The 12,809-nt window shown below is 35.2% G+C and overlaps 1 protein-coding gene across 3 annotated transcripts; it reads left to right on the top strand.

Moving 5' to 3' along the window:
• Nucleotides 4,421-10,120, top strand: TSHB (thyroid stimulating hormone beta). 3 transcript variants are annotated; one of them, XM_005663554.3, is made up of 3 exons: nt 4,421-4,523; nt 9,179-9,341; nt 9,784-10,120. In XM_005663554.3, the coding sequence occupies exons 1-3, from the start codon at nt 4,465-4,467 to the stop codon at nt 10,036-10,038; spliced, it is 477 nt and encodes a 158-aa protein (XP_005663611.1). In that variant the 5' UTR covers nt 4,421-4,464; the 3' UTR covers nt 10,039-10,120.

Here is a 12,809-nt window from a genome sequence, read left to right as displayed (position 1 = left end):
CTTTTGTTTTCCATTTGCATGGAGTATCTTTTTCCACCCTCCACTTTCAGCCTATGAGTGTCCTTAAAGCTTAAGTGAGTCTCTTGTAGGCAGCATACTATTGAATCTTTTTTTAAAAAATCCACTTAGCCACTCTATGTCTTTTAATTGGAGAACTTAAACCCCTTACATTTAGACTAATTATTGTCATTTAAGAACTTACTATCACTATTTTTTTCATTGTTTTCTGTTTTGTAATTCTTTTTTTTTCTTTCTGCTTCTCTCATCATCTTTGTGAATTTTTGAATTTTGTGTACTTGTATGCTGTGATTCTTTTCTTTTTCTCATTTGTATATCTATAAAGGTTTTTCTTTGCGACTGCCATGAGGTTTATATAAACACCCCATATTTATAAGTCTATTTTAAGCTAATAACATCTTAATTTGCATTAAAAAGTTCTACGCATTTACTTCCCTGCCCCATTTTATGTTGTTGGTGTCCCAACTTACATCTTTTTATGTTATATATTCATTAACAAAATATTGTAGCTATGGTTATTTTCAACAGGGTGTCTTTTAACTTGTATCCCATAGTTCAATATGATTTACATATTCTTCAGCCCCAGAATTTCTGTTTTGTTCTTTTTTATGATTTCTAACCTCATTGTTGAAGTTCTTATTTTTTCATGTATTATTTTCCTGAGTTCATTGTGTTGGTTATGTTCCCTTGAATACTACTGAGCTCCTTCAAAATAATATTTTGAATTCTTTTTTATGTAGCTCACAAATTTCCATTTTTTTGGCATCAGTTACTGGAAAATTATTGTGCTCATTTGGTGGGTTAATGATATGATGTCCTTTGTCTACTAATTCATGTGTACCATTTCTGGGTCTGTTTCAACCAGTTCTTTTTTTTTCCATTGTGAATTTTATTTGATTGCTTCTTTGCATGTCTAGTAATTTATTTTTTGAATATCACATATTGTGGATTATACCTTTTTGGGTGCCAGACGTTGTATTCTTTTTTATTGAAGTATATTTGATTTATAATATTATACTTGTTTTAGATATACAACATAGTTATTCAATATTTTATTTACTTATTTATGTATTTATTTATTTATTGCTTTTGAGGGCCATACCCACAGCATATGGAGGTTCCCATGCTAGGTGTGTAATCGGAGCTACACCTGCCTGCCCATGCCACAGCCACAGCAACGCCAGATCTGAGCCACATCTGCAACCTACACAACAGTACACGGCAACACTGGATCCTTAACCCACTGAGCTAGGCCAGGGATCGAACCCACAACCTCATGGTTCCTAGTCAGATTCATTAACCACTGCACCATGACAGGAATTCCAGTTATTCAATATTTTAATGTATTCCATTTAAACTTCTTAAATATTGGTTACATTCCATGTGCTGTACAATATATCCTTGTAACTTATTTATTTTACACACAGTAGTTTGTGCCTTTTAATCCTTTAGTCATGTCTCACCCCTCCCCACTTTCCTCTCCCAATTGGTAACTACTAGTTTGTTCTCTAAGATACTGTATTTCTATAAGTATTCTTCAGATTTGTTATTTGACTTAATTCTGTTACTTGCAAATTGTTGATCCTTTTGGGCCTTGCTTTTAAGTTTGCTAGGCAGGGTCAGAATAGCATTTAGTCTGGGGCTAATTTTTCCTCACAAATGAGGCAGAATCTTTTTAAGTATATTACCCAATTTTTCATGAATTAGGAGAGTTGGAACAAGGCTATCCCTATATCTGTGTGAGTCCCAGGATTATCCTTTTTAACCTTCCAGAAATTTTTCTTCAGCCTCATCTAGTTTCCTCACATGCATGAGTTTATCAGTTTTCAGCTGAATACTCAAAGAGTTCCTCTACAGATCTCCAGCATTTTCTCTCTGCACAGATCTTTCCTCTCTAATATTCTTCTTTGTGACTCTAGGTAACTTGAGCTCCATGAACTCCCATGTGCATCTCCTCATTTTGGGGACACGTCTGGCCTCTGCCTTGGTACCCCTCCCTGCACCTGTAGGCCAGAAACTTTCTCCAGGGCAGTAAGCCATAGTTCCCTTGTTTCTTGCCCCATCTCTCTGGGTTCAGTTTCCTTTGCTGCCTGATGTCCAGTGTGTGTACTACCATTGTTTCATATATTTTGTCCTGTTCATAGTTATTTTATGTGGGAAAGCAAATCTAGGCCAGAAGTGAAATTTCAATCTGCCTGGATTCTTTTTTTCTGGCTGTCCCCATAACACGTGGAAATTCATAGGCCTGGAATGGAACCTGAGCCACAGCAGTGACAACACTGAATCCTTAACCACTAGGCCACTAGGGAACTCCATGTCTGGATTGTTTTTACATTATGAGGTCATATACATGAGAGTCTTTTTGAAAAGAATACTATTATCTGGATGTATGACTTTTTTTTTTTTTATATTTCTTCTAGTAATAGGCCAATAGTATATCGGTTACCTATTATATGTATATATATTTCTTTCTTTCTTGTTTTTTTTCTCTTTTGTCCTTTTAGGGCCATACCCATGGCATATGGAGGTTCTCAGGCCAGGGGTCTAATTGGAGCTGTAGCTGCTGGCCTATGCCAGAGCCACAGCAACACCAAATCCGAGCCGCGTATTCGACCTACACCACAGCTCATGGCAACGCTGGATCCTTAACCCACTGAGCAAGGCCAGGGATCAAACCCGCAACCTCATGGTTCCTAGTCAGATTTGTTTCCACTGCACCACAAGGGGAACTCCATGTATATATATTTCTCAGAGCTGTGTATATAAATCTGCTAGAAACTGAGATCCTGAATACTCAGGATCCTGAAAACCGAAATACTTCCATTAGAAACAAACATCTAACTTTCCCACAGTTATCATACTTTTGTCTAAACTTGGAATCAAATGAAGCAGGTTAAGCTTGGCATCCTTGTTTCCACTTTCCCTGTTTTCATAGTTCTTCTCTTACTACATATTATCTCATATTTCCAAGATTTGAGGGTTCCTAGAATGACTTTTCCTGGTATATATCCCAGATTCTTCCTTGACTTTCAAATCTCCCCTCTAGGGAGACTCACCTGTACCAGACATCATTTTTTTCAATAACTTTTATTAGCAATATAGTCTAGGATAATTGAAAACTAATTAGATTGTCAATAGTCTATAATAATATCTATGATGTGTTGGGTATGTACCATGTGCCAGATGTTCTATATATTTTCTCTAATTCTCTTAAAACCACTAACCATGAATAAGACCTTGGAGAATTAGATCTTTGCAGAGGGGTTCTTTCTCATTAAATTGTGAAGAATGAGCAGGAGCTGGGTGAGATGAGGAATGGAATGAGGGATCAGGCAGATGTTATAGATAGAGGGAATGACATATGAAAAGTTTTGGAGGCAAAAGAAAATGTGACTAATTTGGGCAACTCAGTTCAGTGTGGCTGAAAAACATAGGAAGCAGAGAAAATATTGAGGAGATGGGGGAGGGTGGGAGATGATGAAAGATAAAACAGATTCTAAGAGACTTTGTAAATAATACTAAGGAATTAGAAATTTCTTACTGAGGGCAATGGGATAGTCTCATTGAACTTTTGGCATATTTTGTTACAGTAAGGCAAATGGGTTTTAAAGGGGTAAAAATTGAGTTATAGCTATAGAATGGCAAAAAAGTGAATGCTGGTTCTAAAAATTCAGTAATTATTTATTCATGCACTCTCTCAGCCACTTATTTATTAAACAAATATAATAATTGCCCACTATGTACTAGATGCTATAACTAAATATTTTAAATAAATAAATGTTGAATTATTATAAAATAGCTACTATAGCTAGTAAATGACAGAACCAGGATTTGCTCTCAATCAGTTTGACATCTCAACAGGTTTGGCTGTTTACTTACATGATTATTGTTTCCTACATGTAAATTTTATTTGTTCTTTTTTAAATCCAAAAAAGACCAATAAGATATTTTGATATAATTTGGGGGAAATTTTAATCAGTAAGATATATGCCAATTGCCCTGCATTACCATAAAGGTGTTGCCTTTGTTTTATAGATGAACAATAGTTTTATATATCTCTAAATGAGCATTTAGGTAAAATTTGGGGTGCTCAAGATGCAAATAAATTCTCATCCCCAAGACCTACTTAGTGGCTGTTAAGGGTTTTTTGTTTGTTTGTTTTGATTATTTTCTCCTTCTGTATATGTCTTTTAAAATATTAATACGTACTAATAAAGGAAGTATTTTAAAGGGTAATTTTATTTTGAAATAGGAGAAAAGGAAAATTCATGCTGCAATAATGTCAGAGTTTCCAGAGGAAGATGTTGTGAAATTGTTTGTCTAAACACATTTTATTTGGGGTTCAGTATGAATTTTCAATAGATGTTTTTCAGATAAGAAAGCAGTAATTCAAATGTGATTTTATAAACAAGAAGATCAGAGAGGAATTATCCTGAAGGGTATAAAATGAACCAAGAGATTTTAGTCTGGGTCATTACAGCATCAGCTCACCAATGCAAAGTAAGGTAGGTGTCTGCATTGAGAAGTCTTTGTGAAATGAAATATTATTTAAAATTTTTTTCATTTTCATAATTTAAGAATTTATGAAAAGTGAAAAATGCTGAATGATAATTTGCTTTGATAGGCTCTAGAAGTTCTAATTATTGCTCCAAGACTGTTCAGTGGTGGGTAAAGATGAATGAACTACATACATAAGGATAAGAAAATATACTGCTGACATCAAAGAAGGTGAAAGATTGGTCAATTCCCTAATGAAGGCTGATTGAGATCTTATGGCCTTCCTTTCCTATTTACATTTGATTTAAATATTTGAATAATCTGTGTATTAAATCCTATTGGTTACTAATGGTTATCTTTGATGATAATGTATTTCTGAGAAAACTTTGAGTAAATTCAGTTTCAGGTACCTGCAGAGGTAATTCACTTTGTATTATTTTAGTTGTAGCTAAACATCCTTGGATACATTTTGCCTTTTAGTACATTTTGCTCTCTAGAAAAATATATCGCTTTAGTGAATTTCCTGGATTGTTCACTGGGTAGGCTATTGAGCTTTTCATCCTCCACAGTAAAGGATTTGGAGAGAAAAGATTGGTGAAGGAAGTTGGCAGAGTAGCGAGAAATGTGTTTAAGAATGTAGTGAGAACGAAAAGATGAGAGAAAATGTTGGGTAAAGGGCAAAGGAAAGATATTTTGGAATAAGGAAAAATGTTAAAAGTATAGACATGGCATTGAAAAAGACATCTCTTATTTGTTACTTAGGGCCTGAAATCATATACTTCTGTGTTTGGGTACTCAGTAAATCACTATGATGATTTTAAAAGAGGCAGTTAAGTTGCAGAGGATGAAAATCCAGGTGACAATAAAGGAGAAATTGTGGCAGATTATGTAGGGTGGTATTAACTAAGACTAATTTACATATGTAGTGTTATATAGTTACATAGTTTTCTGTAGCATTCCAAGTGCTTCATATATATTGTTTTTATTCTTGTTATGATATTAGGAAGGAGTATATGGAAAAATGAAGTTTCATGTATATTAAATTTCTGTTACACACAATTGCAATAAAATCTGGAAGCAGAATTTTAGGTCACTAATTCTTGGACTAGGGATCTAACACTAATTTATCACATAGAATCATAGTTTATTTGTGCTTCTTGATGATCTTCTAGCTCTAAGCCTTCTTTTTACAGCTGAAGAAATTAAGTCCCAGAAAGATTCTGTGGGTGAAGTTTCACTATTTACAGTAAAGGAGAAAAATTATTCTTACTTTATTTATTGTTGCAGATAATTTACTTTTAATTTTTCTTTTTATTAGAGTTTTAAGAGGAGCTTGAGAAAAGTATGGAGTGTCCATAATGAATATGAGAACAATGGGTAATAAAAGTTCCAAAATTTTTTATTTCACAATTTTCAAAAAGAGTTAGGTATATTTATCTCTTTCTGTTTTGCAAATGAGGAATTAAGGCCTAATAGAGTCAATATTTTCATTGACTCCATAGATCCATGGGAGATTTTGAAACAGAATTCTGTTCCTTAACTTTAGGACCAGCATTCTTAGTACTAGGTCACCACATATCTATTTTATGTAGATCATAGAGCTAAAATTTAAAATATGTGAAGTTAATTATTTCTTATGGCAAAATCCAGTAGCTGGCTGGCTACACAGGCATGAACCATATGATTATGACAAGTGAGTATTTTATATCACTTACTAAGTTGATACTTTTAAGATCTTGCAGAGGATCCTCTAAATCTGTGGCTCTAAAATAATGGAACCATAGAGGGAGCTCACATTCGTTAAGCACTGAGAAAACCTGATTCCATGAGCAAGAAATTCTTATATTTTTTTCCCTAATTGAAATACCAGAAAGCTGCAAGGAATGCTTGAATATGCAACATTTTATTTGAAAGTGTTTACCAAAAAACCCTTCTTAATGGGTTAGTTCATTTTTTGTCTATATAGAAGAAATCTTTGATTATTATGGTTATCTGAGTCATAATTTCAATTCTTTCAGAGCACCGAAAACACTATATACTTTTTGGTAGACACTTGTTTTTATTTATCTTGAGTAAATATCTAAAAATGGAATTGATGGCTCATCAGTTAAGCGTATGTTCAATTTTATAAGAAACTGGAGTTCCTGTCGTGGCTCAGTGGTTAACGAATCCGACTAGGAACCATGAGGTTGTGCGTTCGATCCCTGGCCTCGCTCAGTGGGTTAAGTATCTGGTGTTGCTGTGAGCTGTGGTGTAGGTTGTAGATGTGACTCGGATCTGGCATTGCTGTGGCTCTGGCGTAGGCCTGTGGCTACAGCTTTGATTAGACCCCTAGCCTGGGAACCTCCATATGCAGCGGGTGCAGCCCTGGAAAAGACAAAAAAAAAAAAAAAAAAAAAAAAAAAAAAAAAAAGAAAAAAGAAACTATCAAACTGTTTTCAAAATGTATTTATATACTTTACAATCCCATCAGCAGTATAAGAGGGTCCTAGTTCCTCAACATCATCACACTTGGTCTTATCAGTCAAACAAAATGTGTTTTTATTTTTAGTGTTCATAGTTATCTCTTTTCACTTGACTATCTGCCCTTGAAGTCAAAGACCATAGCTTATGCGGTTTGTATCTCTCAGTGCTTCTTTCAAATGCTCAATATATGTTTATGTAATCTATCTAAAATTCTCATTCTATGAATAGGAGACTGTTGGAATGGCCACAGCTATCCAGAAGTTGACATTCGAACTAAATACCTGGTAGCTCGTTGACTGTGGTTTCATTTTCTTCTTCTTTTATTTATTTATTTATTTATTTTGGCTGCACCCATGGCATGTGGAAGTTCCTGAGCCAGGGATCAAACTCGCACTACAGCAGTAGATGGAGTCACTGCCGTGACAATACTGGATAGTTAACCTGCTGTGCCATAGCAGGAATTCCTAGTTTCATTTTTTTTCTTATGAGTTGATTAAAGATAAAAATTCTTGTTAACCGAGGCTGAGGAAGTTTTAGTGTATGCAGTGATGCTCCTGAGATACTGATAGATTTGAGAAGAATCTTGATCCATTTTTGATTTGAATAACAAGGTTTAATGAAGGTTTTTTTTTTGCTTTTTAGGGCTGCAGCTGTAGCATATAGAAGCTCCGAGGCTAGGGGTCGAATTGGAGCTTCAGTTTCTGGCCTTCGCCACAGCCACAGAAATATGAGCTCTGAGCTATGACCTATACCACAGCTCATGGCAATCCTGGATCTTTAATGCACTGAGCGAGGCCAGGGATCGAAACTGCATCCTCATGGATACTAATTGGGTTCATAACCTGCTAAATCACAATGGAAACTCTGAATTATAATTTGTTTAATAGAATAATAAAGCAAATTTGTGTTCAAAGTTAATAGTACTCCATTAAGATGTGTATTTTCTTTTGTGACAATGGTAGTTGAGAAGGAAAAAAAAAATCCAAATACATGTAACTGTACAGTATTTCTAAGATGAAAAAAACTTCTTAATCTTTGAAGTGATAAACCTACATCTAAAAGTCTGAAACTTGATTACCCTCTCTCAGTAGCAAAACTTAAATAATAACTCATAGCATTATCCAGCTCATTACAACGTCCAGTAGATATTGAACACACTATTCATCAGCCAGGCTCTACTGAGATGCATGCTCTCCTTCCTGAGACCCAGTGGGTCTTCTCTTGTCTTGGATGAAGCCACAATTTGTGTTACTTTCCTGGCTATCTTTTTAAGATAATAAATTCTGTACAACTTATTAGTAAAATAATTTTATTTTTCCAACTCTATTTTTTTCAACATTAAAGGAATATCCTAAGGGTTGAAGTTTTTCTTTCTTTTTTTTCTTTTTTGGCTGTGCCTGCGGCATGCAGAAGTTTCTGGGCCAGAGATCGAACCTGCACCACAGCAGCAACTCAAGCTGCTGCAGTGAAACATTGAATCCTTAACCCATTGTGCCACCAGAGGACTCCAAGAAGGGTTTTTGTGTGTGTGTGTGTGATTTTTTGGTTTAGCCCTTAATACCAGTGGTAATTTTAGTTGACATTTTTAGAAATTCCTCTAGCCTCATCTTTCTTGACAGAATCATATATAAGATTATTTGCATTGAGCTAGTACTGAAGTTTAATTATACACTTTCTTGGTTTCTTTGCCCTTTCTTATTATGACCAGTTTATTGGCCTTTCAGGCTATTGAACCAAAGTTTTTAGAAAACTACATTTCTGGGAAAGCCTTATTGAAGCCTATTAACTCACTTCTTATAAAAATAGAGGCAGGTATTTCAACTGCTTCCATTGAATGAGTTATCTCATACTTAGTTGATGTATGTGCCCCTGTCACTTTTCTGTTGTGGTGTTTCGGGCTTGCCATTTCATTGCCCAGTGGAGCTAAGTGGTACTTGCAAGCAGGACCTTCACTATGTGAGGTCCAACACAATGGTGTTTTTGGATCATAACCACTTCTAAGTGTATAAAGAAATGTTATTGAGAGTATTAACTACATAAAAACTCCTAATATAGGACCTAGGACAAAGGCATTCAATAAATACATATATTTATACACATACACACATGTACACACATTGTAGATCTTTCCAAATGTCCCTTCTGAGTACCTTAAAGGATACATGTAATAGATTCTTTAATTTTGTCTTTGATTTAGGATGACTGCTATCTTCTTGATGTCCATGCTTTTTGGCCTTGCATGTGGGCAAACAATGTCTTTTTGTATTCCAACTGAGTATATGATGCATGTCGAAAGGAAAGAGTGTGCTTACTGCCTAACCATCAACACTACCATCTGTGCTGGATATTGTATGACACGGGTATGTAATTCATCTCTTCTTTTAGCTGTAAATTAGATACACATAAACTCAGTCCATTTATATCCAGAAAGAAAATGAGATAAACCACAACCTCATTTCCAAAATCTAATGGTTATTGGCTCCCTAGAGGTAGAATGTGCAGGTTACAATATCTACTCCGCACAATAGGTACAGATAATTTTATAATAGTTTTACCTCCAAAATTTATTTAAACTTTATCTTGTTCTTATGATAGAAGATAAAAAGAGAGAGGGTATCACTTTTGTCTCTATGGGACTTGCTGTGGATTATGTTGAGTTGATATTGAAGAATGGAACTAAGGAATCCTCCAGTCCTATTTGTGACAAAAGAATATAAGTGAATTAATTTTTATCTGTTTCCATTATCCATATGTTTCCTAAAGTCCCGTCACATTATGCTCCTTCTTTTATTTCTTCCTCAGGATTTCAATGGCAAGCTGTTTCTTCCAAAATATGCTCTGTCTCAGGATGTTTGTACATATAGAGACTTCATGTACAAGACTGTAGAAATACCAGGATGCCCACATCATGTTACTCCTTATTTCTCCTACCCTGTAGCTATAAGCTGTAAGTGTGGCAAGTGTAATACTGACTATAGTGACTGTATACATGAGGCCATTAAGACAAACTACTGTACTAAACCTCAGAAGTCCTATGTGTTGGAATTTTCTATCTAACTTCAAGAGCAATGTAATTTTCATTCAGTTTAATGTGTTTACCTGGAATAAAACTAATAAAATATCAATATATTTCAAAACACCTTGTGTGCATTTGAATACTGTTTCACCCATACTCATGCATTAGAGAGTTTAAGGGCTTTAGAAGAAAGGGTGGGTGAAAGAGGCTTTCCAGTTCATCCAGAGGTGGTTTCCACATGAAGTGGCAGAGTGCAAGTAGAGTGGAGAGCAGGTTCATGAAATACTAAAGAAATCCAGCCTTAAGTATGCTCTCTTAACAGAGGGCCACGAGGTTTGTCTTGACATAGAAAATGAATATGGGAAAGCTACAGAGTAATGTGATCAGCATCTGAAGGAACATCAGGGTACTGGAGACACCTTCTTCCAAAGGCTGAAACAGGGCTGGAGTGGAGGTGGGGAGTAAACTATATGTGAAATCTGCAATACACTACTTTATCCTGTCATTCAAATGCACAAGATAAAACTTCACCAAAACTCAGTAAACAGTATATTCTAATCTCTTTAATTTAATTACTGTGGTAGGCCAACTGACTTATGAAAGTTATACTCCAAAAGCCGAGAAAAGAGGCCACGATCATTTTACATGTAGAAGTCTAAATCCTTTGTAGTCTTTCAGGTAATATGAGACATTTTCCAGCAACTTGTACTGTTTTTGGCTTTTGATGTCATGAAAAACTAGTATGATTATGAAAGATTTTAGTAATAAAGAGACTGCTAAGGGACTTAACACTTAGAGAGGAATCATCCTAATTTCTAACCTAAACCTTCAATATTGAAACACTGTTTTCTAGTAAATGTGCTTAGTAAGTGGTTTATTTTTCTTTTCCTTCCTTAGGTACTCTTTCATGAAAGTTTGGTTTCAACAGCTGCATGAAGTGAGACAGTCCTAGTGCCCTGCATACTTGACCTCCAAAAGATGATTTCTCCTATATTTGTCCATTTCTCTCCATCCATATTGCTGCCAGGGTCCGTTGCCTTTGGTATATCCCACAGTCACTGGTTGCGTTCATCTGCGTATCCTGTAAATGTTTGAAGGCTGACAGTGCCCAGGGGATGCTAAAGTGATGCAGATGGATTATTACAAAACCCATGCTCTGCTGATGGGAGGGAATAGTTGTACATTTATATGCAAAGTCAGGAATCCACATTATTCTTACCTTAATATCTGAAATTGATATTAGCATGGTCTCCAAATATTAATCTGGGGCTTTCAGTTCTCATATCACTTGATAACATGGACACTTAAAGCTGAAGGATTATAATATCCCCTCTAAAAACTGTGTTTCTAATATAGATCTTTGATTAATGAGTAAAATGTCTAATGTTCAAACCTAACTGGCACTAATCACATATAACTTTCACATAATTTGAAAAATATTTTCCAAAGACTTGAACTATGAAAAGGCTGTATGGTTCAAGGAGGACAATTATAGATAGTCCAGCTCAGAAAACATTACTTAAATGGGCTTCCTCAAACTTCAGGGAGGAGGCTAAGCCTGGACATGGATGTGGTGGGCTGTGTAATCATGGGCCATAGAACCCTAGAGTGGTTGCATCAGAGACAACTTGTTTCCTTCCACTGAAGGCAAACCATTTAGATTGGATACATATATAAATTCTATTAAAATACCTTTGAAAGTGAAGTTGTTCAAGACAAAGAATCCTTGGAAGAGAGCTTCGAAATTGGCATGACCAACAATTTGCCTCAGCTGGAGCCCAAAACTTTGGTATATGGAGATACTGTTTTGAAAGTTATTCATATTCCTTGGGTTTAAAGTGGGAGAATGAATAGAGAACTTAGAAATGGGAAAGTGAAGAATTATTGCTTGCATAAGGAGAGAAGGATGGAAATTTTGGAACATCTTCTGAAGTGGTCTTTAAATTCAACCTGAAGTTTAAAGGAGTCAGGTTTTGGCAGAGGAAGTTTGAGATTCAGTGCTTTAAAAAGAGTCCCTCTTGTTTCTTATTTGACTTTGAAATATAAAGAGTTGTTTCACAACTAAATGGATTTGGTATTAGTGTATCAACAATCTCTGCTTTTCTAATGGCCAAACCCTTTAGAAGTAAGTGAATGTACTAAGGTAATATACTGGTGGGTAACAGTGCAATGCTGCTTGGTAATAGGATATTCAAGTAATAAAAGTTCTCTTTTAGAGGGAATGTACCTCAGCATATTTAAGGCCATATTTGCAAGCCCACAGCTAATATTATATTGAAGGAAGCTTTTTCTTTAAGATCAAGAGCAAGAGAAGGATATTCACTCTCACCATAGTATTGGAAGTCCCAGCCAGAGCAAGTAGGAGAGAAAAAGATAAAAGACATCCAACTATAAATGAAAATATAAAATGGTCACTATTTGCAGATGGCATGATACTATATATTAGAAAACTCTAAAGACTCCTTCAAAAAAACCTGTGAGAACTAATAAATTCAGTAAAATTTCAGGATACAAAATCATACACAGAAATCAGGTGCATTTCTATACACTAATAATAAACAGAGAAATTAAGAAAACAATCCTATTTATTATTGCATCAAAAAGAGTAAAATACCAAGGAAGTGACTTGTACACTGAAAACTAAGATACTGATGAAAGAAACTGAAGAAGACACAAACAAATGGAAAGACATTCTGTGCTCTTGGATTGGAAGAATTAATATTATTAAAATATCCATAGTACACAAACAATCTATAGATTCAATGCAATCTGTATCGAAATTCCAAAATCCCATTTCTCACACAACTAGAAA

The sequence above is a fragment of the Sus scrofa genome, chromosome 4 (genome assembly GCF_000003025.6).
Source record: "Sus scrofa isolate TJ Tabasco breed Duroc chromosome 4, Sscrofa11.1, whole genome shotgun sequence".
Lineage (NCBI taxonomy): Eukaryota > Metazoa > Chordata > Mammalia > Artiodactyla > Suidae > Sus > Sus scrofa.
This window is presented reverse-complemented; position numbering and strand designations above follow the sequence as displayed.

What these genes read in the sequence shown, in the direction of transcription:
- TSHB (XM_005663554.3), top strand. Translation starts at nt 4,465, where the DNA reads ATGAACCAAGAGATTTTAGTCTGGGTCATTACAGCATCAGCTCACCAA. An exon ending in GCTCACCAATGCAAAGTAAG is followed by an intron (nt 4,524 to 9,178) that starts GTAGGTGTCTGC and finishes TCTTTGATTTAG; the next exon opens with GATGACTGCTATCTTCTTGA. An exon ending in CTGGATATTGTATGACACGG is followed by an intron (nt 9,342 to 9,783) that starts GTATGTAATTCA and finishes TTTCTTCCTCAG; the next exon opens with GATTTCAATGGCAAGCTGTT.